This window comes from Rousettus aegyptiacus, unplaced genomic scaffold (assembly GCF_014176215.1).
Source record: "Rousettus aegyptiacus isolate mRouAeg1 unplaced genomic scaffold, mRouAeg1.p scaffold_m13_p_6, whole genome shotgun sequence".
In the NCBI taxonomy this organism is placed as follows: Eukaryota; Metazoa; Chordata; class Mammalia; order Chiroptera; family Pteropodidae; genus Rousettus; species Rousettus aegyptiacus.
The window spans coordinates 104,515,366-104,542,393 of record NW_023416309.1 but is presented as its reverse complement, the minus strand read 5'-3'; the positions used below and the strand labels follow the sequence as shown (position 1 = coordinate 104,542,393).

Sequence of the window (27,028 nt, the reverse complement as noted above, 5' to 3'; positions counted from 1 at the left end):
AATCTACAGATAAACTTAAAGGCTATCCAGAATCCAATGAAATTGATTACAGACATTTGTGTGTGTGCGTTTTTTTTTTGGTTAGGAGATTATAGCATTTAGCCAATTCTGATGTGGTTCTGTAACACAATGTATGTTAGAAACCACCGATGCACACTCTCTGGTGTCAGTGAACAGGTTGAAATAATCTCATATATGAAGTCTTCTAAGGCACATCTAAAATGCAGTCATTCCTTTTATGCTTTAGGTCACCAGAGCATATGAGAAAGCATATAGGATCTTCAGCTTCTTTTAATAAAAAGTATTGAAGTATATATTGCTCAAAAATACTTGATAATTTCCACTAAACTAGATACATTAATTGCTGATATTCGAAATAACTGTATTTACTGTATACTTGGTTCTTTTTAGCCAAAACTAATATGGATGAAAATATGGATGAATCAGATAGAAGAAAAAGTCCACGAAGTCCAAAAAAAATAAAAACAGAGACTGATTCTGAGAAAGGCGAGGTGAACGATTCAGATGCTACAAAAGGAGCAGACCAAAGTGAGATGGACATTTCAAAGATGACTGAGAAGAAGGACCAAGGTAAGGAGAGGCACGTGTGAAGGGCAGCCTGGGGGTGATGCGAATACACTGGATTTGTTCGCACCGCAGCAAAGGTACTGCGTTGTCTCTTTTTGGTAACAGTTTCATTGAAACATAATCTTTATGTCATGTAATTCACCCATTTAAAGTATACAATTCAGTGGTTTGTAGTGTTTAACAAAGTTGGTGAACCATCACCACAGTCAATTTTAGAACATTTTCATCACCCCAAAAAGAAACTCATGCCCATTATCAATTTCTGATCTTCCCCCCACCCCACCCACAAGTCTCCTTTCTGTCTCTGTGGATTTGCCTGTTTGGACGTTCCACGTAAATGGAATCATGTAACATATGGTACCTTGTGACTGGCATCTTTCACAGCATAATGTTTTCAAGGTTCAGCCATATTGTAGCATGTATCAGTATTCTCTCATTTTGTAAATTTCTGAATAATATTCAGTTGCACGTATATGCTACATATTGTTTATCCATTTATAAATTGATGCACATTTGGATCTTTTCTACTTTTTGGCTATTATGAATAATGGTGATATGAACATTTATGTATAAGTTTTTATGTGGACATATGTTTTTATCTTTTCTGGGGTGAATACCCAAGAGCGGAATCATGGGTCATGAGATAACTCTACGTTATAGCCTTTTGAGGAACTTACATTGTTTTGTGAAAAGTTGTTTTTTAAAAACTGGATAAACTAGGTAATGCATGAGCCGTAAGATATTTTATAACTATAATATGTCATGTTCAAAATCTTACAGGACGATACCAGAGTATGAAATAGCTGTCATATACTAAGAAATTTTTAAATGTGGAATTCTATCATTTTTAGATACTAAAAATATTTAAATATTTGGAATATATTTTTTAACCTTTTGTAAAGTTTAGCCATGTCTGTTGACCTGTTTTAATCATATATCAAGAACTTTAAATATGTAGACATTTACATTTGTTTTTGAGTGAAAAATTGGTAGTTTTTAAAATAAAAATATTATCACGAATTACATTTCAGACTAAAATTTTCACTTTCATAAATGTCTTTATTTCACAGATGTAAAAGAAGTTTTAGATTCTGACAATGATAAATCCTTTAAGGAAGAACCAATGGAAATAGATGATGATGTGAAAACAGAATCACATGTAAATTGTCAGGAAAGTTCTCAAGTAGATGTGGTCAATGTCAGTGAGGGTTTCCATCTAAGGACTAGTTATAAAAAGAAAATTAAATCGTCCAAGTTAGATGGACTTCTCGAAAGGAGAATTAAACAGTTTACACTGGAAGAAAAACAGCGCCTCGAGAAAATGAAGTTGGAGGGTGGAATTAAGGGTACAGGAAAGACCTCTACAAATTCTCTGAAAAGTCTATCAGAATCACCAGTAATAACAAAAACAAAAGAAGGATGTCAAAGTGACTTGCTTAGACAAGAACACAGCCCTAATGCAAGTAACGATAAATCTGAAGACTTTATTCGGGAATGTTCACAAAGTGACTCCTCAGTTCTGGAAATCAGTGATCCTGATCACACGAGTAAACTTTATCCAAAAGATCAAATGTTAGATGACGTCTCCATTCAGAGTCCAGAAACAAACTGTCAGAAACAAAATTCTGGAAATGACATAGATGAGAGTGTTTCTAAACCTACCAGTAAAGGCCAGGAAGCCAGTAAGATTAAAACAAAAGGAAGTGATTTTCTTATTGATGACCCTAAACTAGCCAGTGCAGATGAAATTGGTACTTTGATCTATAAGAACAAAAAAACACTCATACAAGAGGATGACACCATTGTTTCTCCTTCCCAGAGCCCTTTACTTCCATCAGTATCTAAAAGTAGTGATGATAGAGATATCCCATCTCTGTCAAAAGCAGTGGACTTCGAAGGAAAACTGGGCTGTGACTCTGAATATAATAGCACTTTGGAAAATAGTTCTGATACCATGTCTATTCAAGACAGCAGTGAAGAAGAAATGATTGTTCAGAATAGCAATGACAGTATTTCTGAGCAGTTCATAGCTCAAGAACAGGGTGTTGAAGGCTTGGAACCATTGAAACATGAGTTTGTTTCAGATAAGACCACTGGAAACTGTGATGACAGGCTGCAGGGTAAGGTAACTGAAGCAAATGGTAAAAAACCAAGTCAAGAACAGGAATTTGAGGAGAGACCAGTTAATAAATTTATCGATCAAATAAATCTAAAAAGTAGCACTGACAAAAAGAATAATGAAAATCGAGAGTCTGGAAAGAAAGGACAGAAAGCAAGTACCTTTCAAATAAACGGAAAAGATAATAAACCTAAAGTATATTTGAAGGGTGAATGTTTGAAAGAAATTTCTGAAAGTAAAGTAGCAAGTGGTGATGTTGAACCAAAGGTTAATAATATAAATAAAATAATGCCTGGAAATGATATTAAGTCTTTAACTGTTAAAGAATCTGCTGTAAAGCCGTTCATGAATGGTGATGTCATCATGGAAGATTTTAGTGAAAAAAGCAACTTGGAAACAAAATCATGTTTACTGAGATCTTCAGATGCTGAAGGTGACTTCCAGGATGGCTTAGAGACCCTGCCATCAACCAAAGAGTCTGAGAGTACACACACCACCATACCTCCACTATCGTGTTCAGAAAGCAGTTCAACAAATCAGGTAGAAGATATGGAAGTTGAAACCTCGGATGTTAAGAAAGTTACTCCATCACCTGTTACTTCTGGAGAGGAATCTAACCTCAGTAATGATTTTACTGATGAAAATGGTATGCCCATCAACAAAGGCGAAAACGTCAATGGAGAATCCAAAAGGAAAACAGTCATCACAGAAGTCACCACCACGACATCCACAGTGGCCACAGAATCAAAAACCGTAATCAAAGTAGCAAAAGGCGATAAGCAAACTGTGGTCTCTTCCACAGAAAATTGTGCCAAATCCACTGTCACCACCACCACCACAACGGTAACAAAACTTTCCACACCTTCCACAGGCAGCAGTGTGGACATCATTTCTGTGAAGGAACAGAGCAAAACTGTGGTCACCACGACAGTGACAGACTCACTGACCACCGCAGGAGGCACTCTGGTAACATCTATGACTGTGAGCAAAGAATATTCTACAAGAGACAAAGTGAAACTCATGAAATTTTCAAGACCCAAGAAGACTCGTTCAGGTACAGCTCTACCATCCTATAGAAAATTTATCACCAAGAGCAGCAAGAAGAGCATTTTTGTTTTGCCTAATGATGACTTAAAAAAGTTGGCCAGAAAAGGAGGAATCCGAGAAGTCCCTTATTTTAATTACAATGCTAAACCTGCCTTGGATATCTGGCCATATCCTTCTCCTAGACCAACTTTTGGTATCACTTGGAGGTATGCACTTTAAAATGTATTTGGGGAAAGGAGAAAGTTTAAAGGATTATTTAATAAGAATATCTCATTTTTTAAAATGAGATTATAGAGATGAGACAGGGAAGCTTATCTTTAAATGGGCAATTAGTAATAGAAATGATAGAGTTTGAACTCAGGCAGTTGACACTAAAGATTACTGAGGGAAAGGTGTTTAAAGACTGAAAATGTAAGGGAATCCTTTAAAATGAAATTCACTTTTACTTTTTACAAGACAGAAGAAACATGTCAGATATAGATGTCTAACTTTCCAAGTTATTGCTGTGTGTTTGTGCTGGAAATGAGATAATCACAGAATTAGATAATCACCAGCTTTCTGGAATATACTTGTACAATTGACCCTTGAACAATGAAAGCGTTAGGGACACTGACCACCATGCGGTCAGACATCCGTGTCTAATCTAAATTGACCCTCTATGTATACGGATTCCCAATTACAGATCGGGAATATAATTTGTTTCTGTTAGGTAATTTATAAAAACATAAGACATAGGAAACTTGCTTATAAATCACATAAGGCTCATCACGATGCGGAGATCTTCCTAATGTTATTTATCTGCATGATAAACATTTGTAGTGGAGTTCTCTGTTATTTGTTGGTAGTGTCTATAAAGGTAGTATCTAAAATTCCTTAGGGATTTTTTTAAAACCCAGACAGAGTCTTAATTTAAAATTGCCTGGGCATTAAGCTTTGGAGATAAGTCATAAGTATGTAGTGATGGGGTTGTAAGATCATGTTGTTTTATATTGGAAAAGGATCTTACTTTTTTATCTTTTGCGGATATATAATAATTTGCCTCTGGCCACAGAGGGACCAGGTTGGGAGTCATGCCCAGTCTTCCTAAATCCCAATTCGATACTTTATCCACTGTGTCACATTCCACATATTTATCCCCTCTTTGTCCTTTTTCATGCCTTTGTCTTTTTACTTTTTCACCCTTACAATTGAAAAGGATGGAGTATAAACATTAAAAACCTAAAGAGTCCCATGGGACATGCTCAGAAATCAGGAACAGTCTGAGTCTTAGTTGTATTCGCTAGGATCCTGGAATTGATTGCTTCAGCAAGTTACTGAGCAGACAGACTCCTTTTTACTCTAGGCTACTTGTCTGTGTGTCTTTAATATGGTCCCAGTCTCTTTAAGTAAAAATCATACTTTTTTGTTTCCTTTATAGTACAATTAGCTATTATTATATAAGACCAAAAAAGAGTGTAAATGAGTACTCTCTGTAAAGGAATTAACTTATTAATATGACCAGTTATAATTGGTTTGACCAAGTTTTTATAACTCATCTTTTGATTTGAATTAAAATATCATCACTCCATTACACATTCAATAGAGACAGCTGAAAAGTCCAATTTCTCTGCAGGGCCTGCAGTGAAGGATTTGCAGAACCCTGCAGGGAATCAAGGAACTCTTCATTACAGTTCATGGATTTGTAGGATTACTCTGCACTTTTCTGCTTTCTTCATTGAGAGCGGTCCCAAAGTGTATCCTTGACTGTCCTGCAGGTAACTTCTTTCCCACTGGAAAAGTTACTATGTACAAATACTTTAATTAAAATGAACTGGCGGTTGTGAAGGCCAGCCTTTGTGCTCCTTTCTATTATGAAATGGAAGGTAGGCTCAACTGGGGAGCATTTTCTCTGGACTAGTTCTGATCAACTTGCCCAGGGCCCTTCCTGCACGGCTGGGTTTCAGGAGCCTTGTATTGTTGTGTTTTAATATGCACTGTGGGCACAATTCGTATCTGTTAATTTCTCATTTTTAATGGAAGGAAATACCTTCCTGTACATTTTAGACATATTACCTTCAGATATATGCTAACATCCTAATTTGCTGAAGTTGAGAAAACAATCCCTTCTAACTAACGGAGACATGGGTAAATATGTAAATTATTCTTGAGTTTAGAATGCAGTTTTTTTTGAAGACATGGAGCTATAAAAAACACGCATGTGAAATGCATATTTATACTCTGAATAAAATATGTCTGATGCTTAGACTAGGAGCTAAGAATGCCAAAGATGCATGTTTGATCTTTATTAATTTAATGTTAAGGCTGAGCAGTTCTGAGTAAGTGAAACTTGTCTCATCGGCTCATTAGGGGCTTTTTTTTCCCACCACACTGGCCAGTCCCTTACTCCTTTTTCCCCAGGCCCTGATTCCTTGTTTCATTATCACATTGAACCAGTAGCTGCCTCTACAGTGCTGCCGATGGATCCTCCTAAGATGCAGATCCACCCTGTGAATATTCTGATGGAGCTGAGCAAGCATTTTAAAGGGGCCTTATTAACTCACTACTGCAGAGCTAAGAGGGGGAAAGTGTTTGTCACCTGTACACCACATCTGGGAGAAGTACTCCTTTACACCCTATCCAATACTAGATAAGTTTCAGAGGGCTTAATACAGATTGTCTTTAAGGCTCTTCTTTAATCCTTCCATTTGGTGTAGCGCCTTCTGGCTCTGCCTTCCTCTCGTGCCAGCTTCATCTCTTGCTGCACCTCTGCACCCCTTCCCTCCAGCCGTGGCACACTGGATGTGGTTTCTGGGAAGAAGGATGTGCTCGTGTACACTCTCCTTCTAGGCAATATGTGTGCCCCTTGCCTTCCATCAGCCGCCCCCACATTCTTGTTTGAGAGTCAGAATGCAAGCTCTGATCCCCATCCCTGAGCCAAACAGATGCCCCTCCTTTGTGCTTTCCTTTGTTCCAGCTCCTGAGGACACAGGAAGAGATGATAATTCATATCTGTGTTTCCAGCTCCTTTCACTTAGTCTAACACATAGAAGGCACTCAAGATATTTTTTGAATGAATAACTGAACAGGCTAATAACGCATGAAGTGTGTTCCCTCCCTGGTGGCAATTCTTTTGTACAATAGAGATGCTTTAAAGTTGTTTGTAGAGAGTGATTGGAGGAAGAAGAGACACAGCGAGGGAAAAATTTATCTTCCAAAATAAGTATTTGCTTGTATTTTCCATGAGCGCAGAGTTCCCTATGCACTTTTGTGGGTGTGGTCTGAAAGTGACACTCACTTTCCCCTTCCCGGGGATCCCTGCACTACTTAACATTTGCCCTCGAATTTAAAAATTATTCTTCGCAGGTCAGAGGATACACAGGGTGTTAGCATAGCGAAGAAAATAGTGGTGTCACAGATGGAGATGGGAAGTTAAGAAATTGCAGCAACTTTTTGGCTAGAGCTTTCCCTTTCTCACACTGTTCATTTTCCAAACATTAAGAATTGGAAACCATCGCCTTCCAAATACAAATCGTCTAAGATTTACCTTGTACCTCTGTTAGAGGAGGAAATTATTTAAGTTTTATAAGTTTTCTCTACACTGCGATCATCCAATATGTTCATTTATGTGGAAATATCAACAAAGTAATTACACAAATATCACTAATAGAGAATCGACAGCCTAGAGCTACTTTAAAATGTTTTTATGGTTAACTCCATTTTAGAATAGTGTATTCATTGCAGTTGTAAATTCATTTTGAAATGTGTTTTTAATATTATCTTTAAAAGTATATCCAAAATGTTCAATAACTTTACACATAGTGTTTATAAAACACAGAAATTTCTTTGTCCGCTGATTAGGAACCCATACAGTATTGTCCTTTTTTATTATTCACTGTATTGTAAGATTCCAAAACTGCACTAATGTTGTTAAAGTGTTGTTAGCAGTATTAACCATCCAGGAATTTGTGTTTTGCAGAACCACAATTTGGATACAAAATTTTCTGTCCATTTGGAAAGGCTTTATTAGATTTGTATTGCCTTTTTTTGTTTTGCTTTTTGAGAAACTGTAAACATGCTTAGTTTGTCTCATTAAATATCATTCAGTTAAGATTTTACCCTTCAAAACTCTTTTATCATGTTTGTGACACAATTATTTCTCTATATTTGCTCTCCATAATTTTTATAACACTATTTTAGAATTAGTCTAAATTTGTAAAATCTTCCTAAGTTGTTGCCATATCTATCTTAGAATGAAACATGCTCCTGTACAAATTTATATGGCATTTAAAGAGACTACAGACCCTTTTTAAGCTATTAGATGCATGTTATGCCTAAGAGCAAAGAAATTCTTTTGTTAAGAGACATAGAAGCCAAAGTGCTTACGAAATCGTATTATAAATATTGACGTCATGAGGACAAGAAGCAATCCTTCAGTTGAGTAGAATATGTCTGTGCGTGTATGTATACATATATGTGGTTTTTCTTGGGTTTTTCTTTCAGGTATAGACTTCAGACTGTAAAGTCCTTGGCTGGAGTGAGCCTAATGTTACGGTTGCTGTGGGCAAGTCTGAGATGGGATGACATGGCAGCCAAGGCTCCTTCCGGGGGAGGGACTACGCGGACAGGTGAGGGTGTCTGTTTTCTAGTTTAAGGTTAAAAAGAAAAATCCCTTGACGGTTTGCTTAATTTTAAGCATACCTTTACTTACCAAAATATAATGCTTGTGCTTTTAAAATACAGCTTTAGTAAAGTTTGACAGCACGTACAGCACAATCCTTGGGGCAGGGGAGGGTGGTTCAGATTATAACATGAGTCAGTTATGTGCGAACCAGTCTGAATTTTTAAAAGATGTTTATTGTAGAGTATAATGATTTAAACTGGGATATCTGGAACTCTGCTACCTCTTTTTTCCTAGGGTTCTTATTATTTTGGCCGCATTTCACCACCAGGAATTAAGCTGTCCCCAAACAGCATTTTGCTCAGTTTAGAAATTTTCAGTTAGGAAGAAACTCAGTGTTATTACATTTTAACAGTGATCTCGTGGTCATTAATTAAATGTTTCCAAAAGTTTATTCCACGTGTCTCTCCTTTTTAAAGCAGCAGATGTTATACCTTTTTTAGTCTCTGAATATTTTAGGTGGTTATTAATACTTTATGAATTAAATCACCATAGAAACATCTGAAACTGAAATCACAACAACAGAAATAATTAAGAGGCGAGATGTTGGTCCTTATGGCATTCGATCTGAATATTGTATCAGAAAAATCATTTGCCCCATTGGAGTTCCAGAAGCACCAAAAGGTAAGAAATAGAAAGAATTTCATTCTTTTATTATTGACCTGTTAACCACATTTTTCATGAATTGAAGTTTTATTATAATTATTTCTTTAACTCTTTAATAAATTAAAATATTTTTACTACAAATTACATTTTCAAAATGATGTTTACCTGGCTCGATTTCCTGGGGGGTGGGCTCAGCCTGCCCTGCCTCCCCTCAGACGAGCCTAAAGTAGAGAGGCCAGGCGTCCTTCCCCATGGGAGAGGTGCTTAAGAAAGGAGCCTCGCCTAGACTATTCTCCCTCACATTTACTTGGCCATGATAAGCAGAGATAAGCAGACGGGAGCTGGTGAAAAGGATGAATAGCTGACTGATGAGGGGGCGGAAATTTTTTTTTTTTAAATGGTGTTTAGTAAACATAGCAAGATTCCACTAGGCACACATTGATGCCTGTAGGCATTGTGCCAAGAACAGGAAGGGTACAAAGAACTGTAATAATACCTCTTATGATTAAGCTGTGGAGCGGTGATTGATGCCAGACCATCAGCTCCAAGAGGGTAGCCGCTGAGTCTGTCTGGTTTGTTGTAGTCCCAGCACTTGCTGCAGAGACTCACACCTAAGTGCTTAATGAAGATTTGTTGGCTCAGGGGTTAAAGCTACTGTGAAATACTTTAGTGCTCAGGGTAGAAATACTATATGAGGCTAAAGTTTCCTAAAACAGTCATACAGTACCCACATGATAGGCACTGGGTAGCAAATATATAGAACAATGAGACCTCGTCTCTGTTGTCAGGGAAACAAAGAAAAGGTTATGATATTATAACAATATAATGGAGAATCAAAACTATTAACAGTAAAAAGAGTATAGTGAGTTGTCCGGATTCAAGATATATAGACAAAAATCAATAATTTTATTGTATATGTGCAATAAAAATATTTATGAAAAAAATCGATTAAGAACTGTTTAAAAGAAAAATGCTGTCCGTAGATAGAAACATACTATTTTATAGACGTTAATTGTCCCCAAATGTATAAGTTCAATTTTTGAATATTGATTCAATTAACTTGAAAGTTCATCCCAGAGAATAAATGACTGAAAATGGCCTTTTTGAAAAGAACACAAATAAGGGAATACCTTCCCTAGTAGATGATGAACTGCGAGCGTAATTAAGACAATGTCGTCCTGGACAGAACGAGGCAGCCCAGTTGCTCGGTAGAGGCACAGATGGAAGAAGGTTTTCCCGGCCCATCTTCAGGCTCGATCCAGCAGCCTTCAGTGCAACCACTGCCGTCTCCTCGAATCACTTTTCTTTGGCTTGCGTCACTTTGTACACCCAGCTCCTGCTGCTATTTCAATTTCCTTCCACTGCTTCCCAGTTTCCTCAACATATGGAACAGTGCAATGCTTGTCTCTCCCTGCTTTTTATTTTTAAATTTTTATCATTAGGATAGTTTATCTGTTCTTCATAGTTTCTGATCCCTCCTTTGTGTTGTCAACTCTCACATCCCCCTGCACAGTGCTGTGATGGGGGCCTACAGATTGCCGGAGTTGGGCGTGGCAAGGACACCCAGCCCACCTGTGGGAAGAACGAGCTATGCTTCTTGAAGGAAGTTGTCTGCGTGTCGGGGTCCAAAGGATAAATAGGCGTTAATCACATAAGGGGTGGAGGCTAGGAATAGTGTTGCAGGCAGAGGGAACGAGCTGTATAAAGGTTCATAGTCCTTTCACACCAGTGGCCAGGAAACTATGGCCCAAGAGCCTTGACCCACCACCTGCTTTTGTGAATAAAGTTTGATTGGAACACAGCCACACTTATGTATTGTCTTTGGCTCCTTTGATGATACAAAGGCGGAGTTGAGAAGTTTTAACAGAGACCATCTGGCCCACATAGTATTTACCATCTGGCTCGTTAAGAAAAAGTTTGCCAATCCCTGCTTTTCATGGTATGTAAGAGGAGATGCCAGAAGGGCTATAACTTTAGAAGCTATATTACTTAAAATACTCTGATTTCTTTCCCAAAGAAACACCTACACCTCAGAGGAAAGGCCTTCGATCAAGTGCACTCCGGCCAAAGAGACCAGAAACGCCCAAGCAAACTGGCCCTGTTATTATCGAAACCTGGGTAGCAGAGGAAGAGTTGGAATTATGGGAGATCAGGGCGTTTGCTGAGAGGTAAGGAAATGGTTAGCATGTTCTCAGATATTTGAAGATTTTATTACTTCAGAATTAAAGAATTACTCTTTTAATAGTTTTTTCAGGGTGTCTTAATTTAACTCTTATTTTTTGAATTTAAGTATTAGCTTTATATCATTTATTAAGGTCCTGTTTCTAATTTTATCCATTCGTCAGTTTCTAATTATCCTAATTTACGCATTTTATTTTTAAATCGAAATAAATTTCATACTTCTGTATGATGTAAAAGTTAACCAGATTTCACTTACGATTAGATGCCAGAAGTCTGATAGGGTGGTTTCTGATGAGCACTTCCTGTCTTTCCTGCAGAGTGGAGAAAGAAAAAGCACAAGCAGTTGAGCAACAGGCTAAGGTTAGTGAACAGAAGAAGGCAGAGGACTTCAAGGCCCAAATGGAGGCTCACCTCAAACAGCAGCGGTTGGCTGCCCAGCAGGTGGGGGAGTTGGTACCATCCCACCTTGCAACAAATTGACATTTTCTGCCAATTTCATGCACACTAAAAGCACAGTAATTGTATATTCACGTGGTTTTATTTGTAAGTGTATCTTACACATACCTTAATTTCATTACTGAAAGTAGCTCTGGGGATACAGCAAGCTGTAATTTTGCAAAAAGTGTACATATTCGGAGAACAGCATATGAAATAAGATTTCTCTTATTTATTATCTTTGTAATTTAATAGCTGTTTCTAACGGTAATTTTTTCCTGCAGAATTCTAATTTGAAAATCTCTGATGTCTATGAAAAAGCAAAATGTACTGAAACTGTAAGAGTTTGTTGTAGTTGATGACCATAAAGTTACTGATGGTTTCTTAGCATTTCTGTACTATAAATAAGGTACCATGTGTACCTGAATATCAGGGACACATATAAAAGATGATTATCCCTTCTTTCTATTTAGAAGATACTATAAAAGCTTTTTGCCAATATATGTCTATTTATAATATCATTAACTTTTAAGTTACACATAATTTTAAAAATTACATATTTTATGAAACAAACTGTTCATTCCAAACTACTTTTTTTCCTCTTACATTTTACGAAATATTTTTTGGAGATTCTTTTGCATCAGTTTACTGTAGGTCATTATCTTTACTTATAGCAAAGTTCGAGATAACAGCACTTTTGGATTCTACCTGTTTGTTCATAGAAAAACTGGCTGTTTTTGTTTTTCATTTTATGCATGCGTCTTGTCAAAGATGGTCAGCATGTCCCGATTTGGAAGAAATAGCTCCAGGAAATAACTGCTAAATATGTGTTCAATGTTTTTTGCCTCCCTTTTATACTGATTCAGTCAGATGCCATGTTTAAGTATCCAAAACAAAAGTCATTTTCCTCTAAGGAATAAGAAATTATGTGAAATCCCTCACATTATATCAGGCACAGGGGACATGCACACACAGAGTGTGATGTCATTGGTGAGAAGTTTCCAGTGGCAGAAGAGAGTTCTTCTGCACATCTCAGTTCCCATTAGCTAGCTCTGTGGCCTTGGGCCAGTTGCACAGTCTCTCTGAGTCTCAGTTTCCTCATGTTTAAATCACAATGCCAGTAACTTTGTTGGGTTGGTCAGAGCGTTAAATAAGATAATGAAGGTAAAACATCTGTCACCAGATTTGCAGTCCATGCCACCCATTATTTTTACATGTGTAAGCTCATACCATTGCGTTTGTAAACTGTCAGGAGATGTCAGCAATCTCCGATGAAAGATAAACAGATTTTCTTTAATAACTGTAGTCTTGAAGATTAGATTATTTTATCACTATATAAAATAACCTAAAGTATTTTTCTGTAAAACTGTTTGAAATGAAAAACATAGTCTAGAAAAATTGTTTTATAATTTTCAGCTTGCTTGATTGCAGGTTTGCCAACTTGAATCGTGATATTTAGATATTGACCTGTTCTTTATGATTGGATAGAATTACGGGAAACCGAAAACCTTTTTCAGTTCTTATCATTTGCTCTCTACTGTAAGTCCCACCGCTGAGCAGCAAGGTGTTCCTGTTTCCAGTAAGATTACCCATGCCTCGTTTGTTTTTAGTCTGAAAGCTTGAATATTTCTACAGACTGGGAAAACTTTGTTGTTTTTAAATTTTTGTTATGAAAAACAACTTTTAATAAAATGTGACTTAGAGTCTTTAAAACATTTTCATCAAGAAATTAAGTTCAAGACATATTTACATGGGCATATTTTCAGAAGTAAAATATTTTTGAAATTTGGTATAATTTCTTAGTTTAGGAGAAATTTAGCGGGACTTCTTGCAGAATGGCATTGGTTTTATTTAGAACTTTTTTGGTTCATGTTTTTTCTTCCTAACATTTCTAGAAACGGTTGGAACAGCAGAAGCCTACAGTAATTTCAGCTTCTACCACTTCCCCAACGAATAATACAACTAATACCATCTCTCCAGCACAAAAAGTTATGGTGGCCCCTCTGAGTGGCTCAGTTACAACTGGAACCAAAATGGTACTAACTACTAAAGTTGGATCTCCAGCCACAGTAACATTCCAGCAGAACAAGAACTTCCATCAGACCTTCGCTACCTGGGTTAAGCAAGGCCAGTCCAATTCAGGTACACAACTGTGATTAAAGAAAATATTGCTTTCATTTAAGAAAAAGAATTTCAGTCGATTGCCTGCTGGGATAAAACATCTCTCTAGAAAATTGTTTTTCTTCTGCAGCTGATTGAGCAAGTAAGCTGTAACAACTGGTTTGTTACAGACAATATTCATAATATTACATTATCAAAACTGCTCTCTCACATTGTTTCACTTTCAACATTTACATAGTTCCCTTACTTTGGAGAGGAATTTTTTTTTTTTTTTTAATACAAAATGAACCACATTTCATGCATTGGTGCCCTTCCTAGAAATCACTACGTTGCTGGTTATTTTAAATCTAAAGCTTATTAAATGTCTTATACCCCATTAGCCACCAGCACAGCTGCCACATCTGCTACAACCATTGCCAGCACAGGTCAGACGTTCCAAATTACAGGCAATCCAGTCACTATGGCAGGAAAAGTAATTACCAAACTGCCACTTCCTGCAAACAGCAAGATTGTCGCTGTAAATGTGCCAGCAACACAAGGAGGTAAGGGAAATGTGAAGAGTTTTAATTCACATTTGCCAGATCATACTGTTGCCATTATTTTCCATTTCCGTTTCACTGATTTCAGTCCTTGGATCTCACATTCTATGTAGCCCACTATAAAACCCTGCCACATGTAGTTTCTCCTCAGAAACCGAGCAGCACCTGACACTGTTTATTAAAGGGGCAGTTGTTAATTACTCCTTTATCTTTTTTTAAGGCGTTGTTCAAGTACAACAGAAAGTCCTGGGTATCATTCCATCAAGTACAGGTACTAGTCAGCAAACCTTCACTTCATTCCAGCCCAGGACAGCAACAGTCACAATCAGGCCCAATACCTCAGCCTCTGGAGGAACCACAAGCACTTCACAAGTAAGAATTCTTCATAGGCTTGTTTTGTTTTGAAGTGTTAACCGCGAGATTTTAGAATGGCCTCTTCCAGGATTAATTCAGCTTCTAACTTTTCTTTGTCTTTTTCTTAATCTCTGACAGAATACTGATTTTTTTAAAAAAAAAATTCTATTATATTTCTAACTAAAAAGGATACATGAACTATTTTTAACAGGAAGTTAAAAGCACTTTAGTTAGTAGAATTTGTGAATCATAAGAATTGCTTTTTAGAATTTTATAAAGAAAACTCCTTTATCTAAAATACTGGACAGCAGTGGACCATCCCAGGAAACTTCCTGTGCAGCTAAGAAATAGTATGAAAAATACAATCCATAGCACTATAATTAGTTTGTAATTAGCTGCTATGTACTCGGTAAATACATCATTTCTTTGGCATTAGTATTATGGAAAAGGTTTAATTAAAGTTTTGCAGATCTGAAAACGTTTTGAACTATACTGAACTCACTATAAAACTGAAAATCACATGCTCTCTAGTCTTTCCTTTAAAACTATGAAAGAACATTTGGTTTTTGATCTTTTCTGTTCCTTGGGTTATGAGCAACTATAGTTGTTGCTGCGTAGGGTCTCGTTCCTTCCTTGTTGTGTGCAGGCTGTTCTTGGTATCAGTGACAAGGAATTTCATATGATCTCATTTGAATTAAATTTTCTCTCTTCAAAATTCCATCTGTATTCTGATGCTTAATGTAATTTAAAAATGTAACATTCAAGAACCTCTGTTATTTCTGTAGACATGTTTATCAATACAGAATGTTTTAAAATCTGTGTTCTATGTCCATCGTACTTTAGTCTTTTAAAAACATTTTTAATTCACTGTCTTTTGTGTCATTTATAGGTAATCACAGGGCCTCAGATCCGCCCTGGTATGACGGTGATTAGAACACCACTCCAGCAGTCAACACTAGGAAAAGCAATTATTCGAACACCAGTGATGGTACAGCCAGGTATTCATCCGTCCAGTATTTTCATTTTACCTCTAAACAGATAGTCCAGGAAATCTGTTCTACTCTATGTTTGGCACTCAACATACTAGAAAATACCAATTTGAATTAAGATTTCAAAGAATACTAAATTTCTAATCCATTATGGGATGCATCCACAGATATATTTTTATTTCTGGTATTGCAAAATAGATCCAAGTATGCTTATTAAAAATGTTTTTAAAACCTCTAATGAATAGAATTTATACATTGAAGTCTTTGGAGTAAAGAGAATGAGCAAAGAAAACTATGTCAAAAGACAGAGATAAAATCAAGCAGACAGCTAAGAAGAGTTTAAATGGAAAACAATTTGCTAGCCCTTTGTTAATGAAAATAGATTACAGTTCCCATATTACAAGTTGAAGACTAAAGGTTAAGTGGAAAAAATTCACCTATACGTTTTTGAGAAATATACCTAAAATCAAATTACCACAAAAGGTAAAAAAAACAAAAATAAAAAAAAGATGCACGAAATAAATGCTAAAATAAGAAAGAAGCGGGTAGGGACAGGACAAAGGTAATGCTGATATTGGACAGAGTCGTGTTTTAAAAATTCAGTGTTTAAAAAAACCACATTCAATAGAACAGAGAGAGTCATTTTGTATTAGCTTACAGATAAAGGTTGCAAAGATAAATGTTGCAATGGAGAGGCAATCTTGGATCTCTGAAATAAGATATCATCGAAGTGTATAAAGCAAAAACTATTTGAAATCAAGGAGGGGGTCACAGAGGCAGGGAGTAGTAGACTAGGAACAGACTGTTGTATGTCAACTTTTGAACCTTCAGGAATACACATTGGTCTTAAACATTTATGGACCATTTGTATGAAATGGTCATATAGTACATCATAGGTAAAACCTCGATAAAGTCCAAAAAATAGATTGTATATAGGACACATTATATATAGTAAAGCTAGAAATTAATATTTTAAAGTATTATTGTAATAACTTACTTGGAAGTTTAAAAACAGATGTTCTCATAAGTAATTTTTAGGTTATGTAAACATCGAATATGTAATTACAAACAGATTATCAAATAACAACTGAGCTATGCTGTCTGACCTGAACTTAGAGGCAGATTCATTCATTTAATAAATGTTCAGGCACCTACTGTAGACAGTTGAATTAATTACATTGGTGAACAAAACACAAAAACTCATATTCTTAATCTTAATCAGAAGCTAGAAAAATATATAAAACAAGTCTTAAATGAAAACAAGAGGGAGGAAGTAGAAAGTACAAGTAATAATAATTTAAAAAGAAGGAAAATATTAAAATGATTTTTTTTTTTGTAAGTCTAATCTTGAGAAAAGAGAACAAAATGGTACTTTACAGAATTAGGTATAAGAAAGTGCTATAAAAAATAGAACAAACTTTTTAAATCTAAAGAGAATTGCGTTACAGGTGTCCTTGTGTTGCAGGTAGCCTTTGAGAATTCTCACTGTCCATACTCAGGAACTAAATCTGTTTGAATAATGAGGCATAATTATATACAATGAATGCTTATGAATTTTAAATCTCAATAACTCATGTCAAGGAAAGAAATTTGGGAATTTGCTGTAATACTGCCAACAAAAAATAATTCCAGACCTCATGGTTTTATAGGTAAAATTCTTCAAAATGGTTAGGAAACAAACAATTCCTTCTTATAAAAACTAGTTCTAGAATATAGAAGAAAGAAAAGATTGAATCTTTCTTGCTCATTTTACAAAATTAGCACAATTCTAGTAAGAAATATAGCATCAGGGTTTTTTTAAAAAAGGCAATCTTCTAATGCCCGAGTAGGATTTATTCCAGGAAAGAAAGTATGGCTATTTCAGTTACTGCTACAGGGACAGTTGTTAAAATTCAGTATCTATTCCTGTTTAAATATAGATGTCAGACAGGTAACTAAAAGGAAAGATAAAGTAATGTAAAGGAGAAAAATATTTATAGATGATGAATTATATGTAGAAAATTGAAAAATTTGGTAATTCCAAGATGTATAGAACCTTTGTTTTCTGTTGCCGTGTGTAGCTGCAGTTATGTGTTTGACTTGCATATGTGAATCTACGCTTCACATATGAGTGTGTCTAGTGTGTTAAAGGAAAAGCAAGGTGGCCAGTGGGGCTGGTGGTGCCCAGTACGATGAGAAGAGTCACAGCGGTTGTGGTGGGAGAGGTGGAAGATGGAAGGATGTGTGCAGTGTGTCTCTGTGCGTGCACTGATCAACTTCTCTCTGTTCCTACCACTACACCAGCCTTTCCCAAAATGGAATCCACACGCTCTAATAGTAAAACCATTTTAATTTTTGGATTTGCATTTTGACGATAATCTAAAAATAACATGTATGTATTGGGGATCGTCTGAATGACCATCATATAATCAATTGGTGCCAACTCTTTATCCATCTGTTCATGATGACACTATATTAGTACCAGACGATCAGCTAAAGTAACTTTTCATGCACTGTTCCTCGAACTGCAGTAAAAAGACATAGTGTTAGGTTTAGAAGTTATCGAATATTAAAGCATTTGACTATACATTCTGTACTGTGTTTTGATTCATCTTGAAGAATAAATAGATGAGAATAACCAAGGAAAGTTTAGAAGAAAGAGTAATGATGGAAAACTTGCACTGCCAGTTCTTAAAGCATGTTTTAAGCCTCCACAATTAGGAGCATGATACCAGAGGAAATTAGAACAATCGAAACAATTAAGGAGGCATTATATATGAGAATTTGCTGTATAACAGAAGCTTCATTTTGAATCAGGACGGACTGAGTTTATCAATAAATGATACAGGAATAATCATTTTATAGTTTGGCAGGGAAAATATATCTGCCAACTTATATCATGACTAAGAATATACTTGGAAAGATTTATCTGACTAAGGAATGCAAGGAAACTTTAAAAGCAATAATTAAAGCAAAAAAAATAAAAATCCACATTTAAAAAATCTTCAGCTGAGCCACAGCCATACCCCAGGTGTGCCAGGCCCCAGGTGTGCTCCCCGAGCGCGTGGGAGGAGATGCCCTGCCCCGCCTTCAGAGATTCAGTTCTTAATGGGAGACGGTAGGTCAGGGGTGTCCCGTGGAAGTGTGTGTGGTGGGCGGGGCGGGGGGGGGAGTGGTGTAAAAAAAAATCTTACACATTTACAAATAAAATTAAAAGGCAGACAGCAAAGTAGAAATAATACATTTTTGTAATTTATATCTTTATATAAAGCAACTGTAAGAGAATTCAAAAATAAAGTACAATAGCTTGACAGTTTTAAATGTAATTTAAGAAATTACATTACAAATAATTGAATAAATTCAGGCACCATGATCATAATCCTTCTGATTGCTGGACTATTTTACTTTGGTGCTAATACCTAGGGTTTCATAATTCAGTGAAATGGTAACTCAGTGGTGGTGGGAATAGGAATTGATATAACCTTTCTAAGATTCAATTTAGTACTATTTTCTACTATGAACTCAGTAATTTGGGGGGGAGTTTATGCTAAGGAAATAATTGGCACATAAAAGTTTGTGAACAAGGATTTCGCCATGGAGTTATCCTTTTAAAAAGCAAAAGAGGAAAGTATTCTCAATGTTAAAAAAGGTTCAGTTTTATATACATGCAATAATATTAAACACCAGCCATTAAAAGACATATAGCCATTAACAGAAATATATATGTAATTCACAGAAGGAAAAAAGACAGGAAGTGAATACAAAACTTCAAAAATGTGATACTATTCACTAATTAATAATGAATTAAGACTTCGTAAATGCAAAATTAGCTACCAGATAATTACTCTTAGCAGCTGTTCCACAAGGGGAAAAATCCCACATGCCTCTTCTTCCAGTTCGAACAGGTTAAATGAGAAATGATTTTTTGGGGGAGACTATAGAGCCATTCCAGTTAAGGTCACTCATTCAGTAGATGTTTACTGAACAGTCACTATGGAGCGTTCTGTTAGCACTTTGCTGGTAAAGGCACACCTCAGAGGAATGCAGGTTCGGTTCCAGACCTCCGCAGTGAAGCCAGTATCAAAATAAAGCAAGTGAGATTTTTTCTGGTGGAGGGTCTTGCCTTCAGTTTCAAAAAAACGTAACATGTATGAAGCGCAATAAAGTGAGGCGCAGCAAAACGAGGCTGTGTCTTACTGAGGATTTGATCCTTCCCCTCATGTTTTCCCCAAATTGTCTGGCACATCACTGTAAGAAAAGCTTATTTATAAACATAATTTGCCCCAAATATTCCAGGTTCTCTGTATTTTGCTTTAAATGTATATAAATTAATTATGTATTAAATTGTTCTTTAAAATACTATGTTTTTAAGGAAAGGTAGCCTTATAAATGGCATATTGTACATATCATTTTCTGTCTTCCCTGTTGTCATTTTTGCGTTAGACGTACAGGAAGAATGTTGTTTTTCACTTTCCTACAGTTAGCAGGAAGTGGAGAACGGAGTCAGTGAGCCACTTGTGAAAACAGGCTCACTGACTACAAGGTGGGTCCTTTGGGTGTAGGTCTGAGTGCATCCTTGGACTGTCAGCATTCCATAAGTCTTTTCTGAAAATTGAAAAGAATACATTCATCTGAAGTGTTGAAAAAGTATTTCAAGTCAAAGTACTGCTAAGGGCACATAAGTATTTGTGATGTGTGCTGTGTGCATAGGTACTCCCCAGCAAGTGGTGACTCAGATCATCAGAGGACAGCCTGTGTCCACTGCAATCTCTGCCCCTAATGCCGTCTCCTCAACACCTGGGCAAAAAGGATTACCTTCAGGAACGTCCACTGCAAATCTGCAGTCTTCAGCCTCGCAGGCCCCTCGCCCCCAGCAAGGACAGGTGAAGCTAACCATGGCTCAGCTCACTCAGTTAACACAGGGCCACGTAAGTAATGTGACTTCATTTTTAACTTTAGAGGCGAACTTATTTATACTTGCTATAAGTTTAAAAGCATGTACTTATTTTCAGATGTTAAAAAATGTACTAATTTTAAGAAATGATTGCTTTCCTAGAGTTAAAGAGAAAGACTTCTTTTTTCATTATTATTTATGCCTGTAGCACCTAATCTTCCTAGGTGGTCTCCCATCCAAACACTAACCAGACCTGACCCTACTTAGCTTCCGAGATCAGACATCAGGCTTGTTCAGGGTGGCATGGCCGTAGACTGGACTGCAGACCCAGGACCTTCTGCTTGTAAAGCAGAGTGCTAACCATGTCCCAAAAAGAAATACTTCTTAATTCTTAAAGGCTGTATATAACCTCAGCTATCTAGAGTCCTTAGACCATAAGCTATAACAGTGAGATGGCTAATACTTTTAACCACCAAAATTTTATTGGTTGACCTTGGGAAAAAATAAAATTTGAATACATTAAGCTTCTTCCTTGCAAGAATCAGTATTGTTTGTTACCTGTTATTCTAATAGTAATGAATAGATTAAATACACTTCTCATCAAAATCCCAAGAAATTTTTGTGTAACTTGACAAGCTGATTTTTAGGATTTATATGGAGGTGCAAAGGATCAAGCATAGCTATATAACAGTTTTGAAAAACTGGAGAGTTTGACCTATATGATAACCTGATATCAAAACTTATTATGCTTCAGTAATTAATATAGTAAGGTACAGTGACCAACAGAATAGTAAAAAGTGCAGAAAGTGGCCCATGCGTGTGTGGACACTTGTTCTATAACACGTGACACTGCAGATCGTTGCGGAAAGGACAGACTGTGGTACTTGGTGCTGTGGCACATGGTGTATGTGGAAAACTGAAATAGGACACAGCCTGACTCTGCCTTCTAATCTGAGGGCAAGAAAGGCTTTTTAAACACAGAAAACACTGACCCTCGAGGAAAATTTTGTAAATCCAACTGCCTTATAAAGAGTGTGTGAAAAGAATGAAAGGAGATATAAATGTACCCAACCAAGGGCTACTATCCAAAATACATGAAGAATTACTACAAATCAAGAAGGAAAAAAATCCAATAGCTCAGTAAGAAAAAAAAGAGCAAACAAATTTGGTGAGAAAAGAAGAAATCTAAATGTCTAAACGTCCAAAAATCTGCTGAACTTTATTAGTAATGAGGGAAATACATATTAAAACCATGTAAAGTCTATGGCCATGCTTCCCTGAACAGACTGATCCCATCTGATCTCAGAAGCTAAGCAGGATTGGGCCTGGTTAGTACTTGGATGGGAGACCACCTAGGAGGACCAGGTGCTGTAGGTATAAAAAATAAAATAAATAAATAAAGGATTGTAAGCTGACAAGGTCCGTGTGTGTGTGTGTGTGTGTGTGTGTGTGTGTGTGTGTACACATATATACACACACACACATAAGAGAATGGTATAAATTAAAATGTCAGACAAGTCAAGAGTTAATGATACAGAGTAGAATAAACTCTTTATAAACAACTGGCGTGCCATATATTGGTTTAAACGTTTTGGAAAACTCTTAAGGTATTACCTAGCAAAGTTGAAAATATGTTGTCCTAGGTCCCAATGGTTCTGTAAGTATATTCCCTAAAGAAGTTCTTGTTTGTGTGAGCATCGGGATAATGAATATTCATTGCAGCATTGTTCATGAGTCAAAAACTGGAAACGACCCAAATGTCTGTTATCAATTAGATAAGTTTTGGTGCATTCCTACAGCAATGAAAATGAACAAACTACAGCCACACAGAACTACTGTGTTGAGCCAAAGAAGCAAGTAACAGACAAACTTACATTGTGATTTTATTTGCACATAAGTCAGAAACTGGCAAAACTGGGTATATTGTATAGGGGTACAGAGCCACTGCATTGCCTGCCTGGAGGGGGCACCGTTTCATCATATTCTTTGTGGGTGGTGCTTCAGAAGTTGTGAACCTGTGGCCCTATAAAGATCTATACCTAGGTAGTAGCACTGTGAAGAAATGCAGCATTATCATAACAGAATAATGGTTATCTCCAGGAGAAAAGAAGGAAATTAAGGTCAGAGCAGATCACCTGCAGGTTTCTTGGATAATGGGAATGATGATCTGAGTGTTGGTTTTACAGATGTTCACTTTTTTCTTAAAACTATATTTGGTGTTTTATTTATTTTTGAACGTGCATAGAGAATATATTTTAGAAAAGCAAGAGTAAGGGGCTCATGAGTAAAGTATATGTTGCTTAAATTTAGTATATGAACTTTGTAGCATTAATTTTGGCTACTGGGGATTTGGGATGGTTTGTTTTTTCTTTTGCTTTCTATATCTGCCGCATTCCTGCCTAGTAATGTAACTGGATTAAGAAGTCCTAGACAGAAGAGGCAGTACATACAGAGTTTTTAGTTCCTGGTCCTCCCTGTTTTGATTACTACTTGGACATTAGTAATCAGAATCCTCACTAGATGTTTATATTCCATGTCTGAAACCGTATGTTTTTTATACTTCAGCGTGTGCGCGTACGCGCAAACATACCCGCCCACCCCATGGGTAATTCGGTACATATTGAAAAACCGAAATTAAGAGACCTAGATTCCTCGTTTTATCTCACCTTAACTTGGTCTGTAACTTGGGCAAGGGACTGAATTTCTGACTTGAGTTTCTTAATTGGTAACAAGATTATAGTAGCATTCTCTCCCAGCTTCACAGTCACAAGGCCTTTGTGAGAAAACCAAATGAGGCAGTATGTGTGAAGATGCTTTGAAAATTATAAAATAATATGAATATAAGATGATTTAAAATCAGAATTTTGTTTTGACATTAGTCATTCACTTCAGGTCCCTGACAGTGGTCCCCCCCTTATATTTGGGGGTCACACCAAAAGACCCCCAGTGGATGCCTAAAACCCGGGAGAGTATCGACTCCGATATATACTGTGTTTTTCCTAAACACACATATATTTTCACTGAAAGGAAGCACATTATAGCTTATCTTTGGCATATTAGAATTACCAGCATTACTACTCTTGTGCTTTGGGGTCATTATTAAGTAAAATAAGCGTCACTTAACTACAACAAGCACTGCAGTAGCATGACAGTCAGTCCGATAATCAAGAGGGTCACTAAGTGAGTAACAGGCAGGGAACGTCTGCAGCATAGATGTGCTGGACAGAGAGACAGCGCTCATCCCAGGTGGCTCGAGGCAGTGGCTGCAAGATTTCATCACGCTACTCAGAATGGCACCCAATTTAAAACTTATGAATCATTTATTTCTGGAATTCTCCATGTAATATTTTCATCTTGCAGTCGGCTGTGGGTAACTGAACTGAGGAAAGCGAAACCACGGATGGGGGCAGCTACTGTACTGTATAATTTGGGAAATTTAGATCCAGAGGAGTGATGTTGCTTAAAGACAGATACCTGGCTGTCCATTTGGAGAACTTGGGCTGGAACTCTGGATTATTCATGGTTTTTCCACAAAACAGCTTCAGTCTTTTTAAATAAATACTACAATTCATTTGAATTCCTTCTGGTGCCATTCCGTAGGCATTCAAACATATATTTTGATTGTATTATAGGATCTTTTCAGCATTAAAATGATGCACTTACAGATGGATGCTCTGAACACTGTTTACATGTTGTGTTTTTTCCATAGGGTGGTAATCAAGGTTTGACAGTAGTAATTCAAGGACAAGGTCAAACTACTGGACAATTGCAGTTGATACCTCAAGGGGTGACTATACTTCCAGGTCCAGGACAGCAGCTGATGCAAGCTGCTATGCCAAATGGTACTGTTCAGCGATTCCTCTTTACCCCACTGGCAACAACAGCCACCACAGCCAGCACCACCACCACCACCACTGTTTCCACCACCACAGCAGGTAGAACTTGGGCTTTTCGGAAACGCTGCATGTTATTACCACAAGTTGCGGGGCTCACAGGTCCGGAGGCCCAGTGCTTATCTTTGGGAGGATATGCCTCAAGCCAATAAGCTTAACAGCTGATGGGTCAGCCTCCCAAGATCTCAACAAGACTTCTTATTCTCGCAGACTCCCTGTCACATCCATCCGCCCATACAAATATGGAAAAGGGGATAGAAGCAGCAAAAAATAGTGGCTCCTATTAATATTTTTTGCCTACACCTGGTCGTTGCCTAAACTAAATCATGATGTTAATCTCAGGGAAGGCAGATATATCCAGCTCGTAACCTGCAAGTGAGGGCTGCAGGTCCAGAACTGTTTTGTTAGCCTTCTACTGCAAGCTGCAGTCACTAACTGCCATCGCACCCTAGGAGAAAATGAAGGTTACATTAGCCTAGACCAGAAGACCTGGCAAATTTCCAGAGACTGTGCCTTACATTAGAAGCCAGCTTTCTGGAGAGTCACCAGAGTGCAGAAGGTGGCCTTGAAACAGGGTCCCCTGCTCCCCAGTTTAAGAGTTCTAACCCAAGTGTGTCTGAACGGAGCATTTCTAAGTCATCAGCCTTCTATACTGAGATACAGAATTACCACCTTTAGAAAATCCCCTTCAAATTCTTCTTTATCCTTAGTCTTATGTTCTAGCATAATAGAAATATTTGATCTTTCCTTTTCACAGGTACAGGTGAACAAAAACAGAGTAAATCATCACCCCCAGCACAGGTGCAACAAGCCAAAACCCTGCCACCAGCTCAGTCACCAAGTGTGAGTCCTCCAGAAGCCCAGCCACAGACTGCTCAGCCTTCGGCTCAGCCCCACACCCAGCCCCAGTCCCCAGCTCAGCCTGAAGTTCAGACTCAGCCTGAAGTTCAGACCCAAACAACTGTTGCATCCCATGTCCCTCCTGAAGCACAGCCCACCCAAGCACAGTCCTCCAAACCCCAAGTTGCAGTGCAGTGTCAGCCTCAAAGTAATGTCCAAGGACAGTCTCCTGCTCGCGTCCAGAGTCCACCACAGACTCGAATACGGCCATCAACTCCATCCCAGGTGTCTCCTGGACAGCAAGCCCAGGTTCAAACTACAACCTCACAACCGATTCCAATTCAGCCACATACATCTCTTCCGATACCTTCCCAGGGCCAGCCACAATCACAACCCCAGGTACAGTCTTCACCTCAAACTCTTTCATCAGGACAAACGTTAAGTCAAGTTACTGTTTCATCCCCATCCTGTCCACAGCTACAAATACAGCAGCCACAGCCCCAAGTCATTGCTGTGCCTCAGCTGCAACAAGTCCAGGTTCTCTCTCAGATCCAGTCACAGGTTGTGGCTCAGATACAGGCTCAGCAAGGTGGTGTGCCCCAGCAAATCAAACTCCAATTACCTATTCAAATTCAGCAAAGCAGTCCTGTGCAGACTCACCAGATTCAGAATGTGGTTACAGTGCAGGCAGCCAGTGTACAAGAGCAGTTGCAAAGGGTTCAGCAACTCAGGGATCAGCAGCAAAAGAAGAAGCAGCAACAGATAGAAATTAAGCGGGAACACACCCTCCAAGCTTCTAATCAAAGTGAAATCATTCAGAAACAGGTAAAGTTATTAAGTAAAAGCAGCATGTTCAGTAGCTTGAATGATTGTGCTGTGCTTTAGACATAGTGTTTGGTTGTGTTAGGTTTCCTAAATGAGACGAGTCAAATTGTGTTGCAATTTAGAAGCAGTGCTGGATTAACCAAAAACTACTGAGTGGCTACTGTGGTTTGGGATTCTGTTGGCTTAAATAGTCAGTGCTCATTAGAAAAACACCTGTATTTTGGAAGAACAAAGATGGGAAGAATGGGAGATAGGAGTTTTAAGTATCATTAATACAAACCGGGAAGGTTTAACGAAGTTTTAAAGCCACTTTGGGCATCATAGCGATTTGTTTGAAGTTATTTACAGTTGTCATCCCTTAGTTTGCATGTAGACTAAGCAAATTATAGACAGATTAAACTTATTTGCATTTCTATTTATACGTTTGTAAATTAGTGTTAAATGTTATTCCATACGTACCTTAAATAAAAAGTGGCATCATGCAGTGGAATCTTAGTGAAGTAAGGCAGTTTAGGTGAGTGAGATTTATTCTACTTAAAATGAAGTCACGTGTGTGACATACTGTGGCATTACTGGAGAAGAATTTATTTGCATCTATAGCATGCACTCATCGGCTTTAGTCAGGAGTTTGATTGTGAATTTCAAGTGTTACTGTGTCATTCAGTTCCCGGGTCTCCCATTCAGTTCATCAAACTCGCGTATCTCCTCTGAGCTATATCCTCACTAAAACTCCCTCTTTCCAGCCACCCAAGATTGTTTTAATGATTAAATGAGTCCATGTGTGTAGAAGCACTTTATATTTGACATATAACATTGTGTAAATTTAAGGTGTACAGCCTGTCGATTTGATATATTTATATATTATAATGTGATTGCCGTTGTAACAATAACTAGCACCTCAGCTAGCACCTCTGTCATATCACGTAATTGTCATTTCTTTTCAGTGGTTGGAATAATTAAT

At 37.4% G+C, this 27,028-nt stretch overlaps 1 protein-coding gene, 1 non-coding gene and 1 pseudogene across 2 annotated transcripts in view; all 3 read left to right on the top strand.

The window, feature by feature from the left end:
• BPTF (bromodomain PHD finger transcription factor) overlaps positions 1 to 27,028 on the top strand; it is a 120,430-nt gene that overhangs the window by 75,934 nt on the left and 17,468 nt on the right. Inside the window, 12 exon segments of the mRNA XM_016129063.2 lie at positions 412 to 591; positions 1,659 to 3,960; positions 8,234 to 8,358; positions 8,907 to 9,035; positions 11,035 to 11,185; positions 11,516 to 11,558; positions 13,529 to 13,775; positions 14,514 to 14,665; positions 15,537 to 15,645; positions 20,326 to 20,543; positions 24,219 to 24,444; positions 25,160 to 26,067. Of these exon segments, the coding sequence (XP_015984549.2) occupies positions 412 to 591; positions 1,659 to 3,960; positions 8,234 to 8,358; positions 8,907 to 9,035; positions 11,035 to 11,185; positions 11,516 to 11,558; positions 13,529 to 13,775; positions 14,514 to 14,665; positions 15,537 to 15,645; positions 20,326 to 20,543; positions 24,219 to 24,444; positions 25,160 to 26,067 (4,790 nt within the window).
• On the top strand, positions 9,184 to 9,322 carry LOC118604464. The gene has a single exon (XR_004951766.1).
• On the top strand, positions 21,769 to 21,886 carry LOC118604506 (annotated as a pseudogene).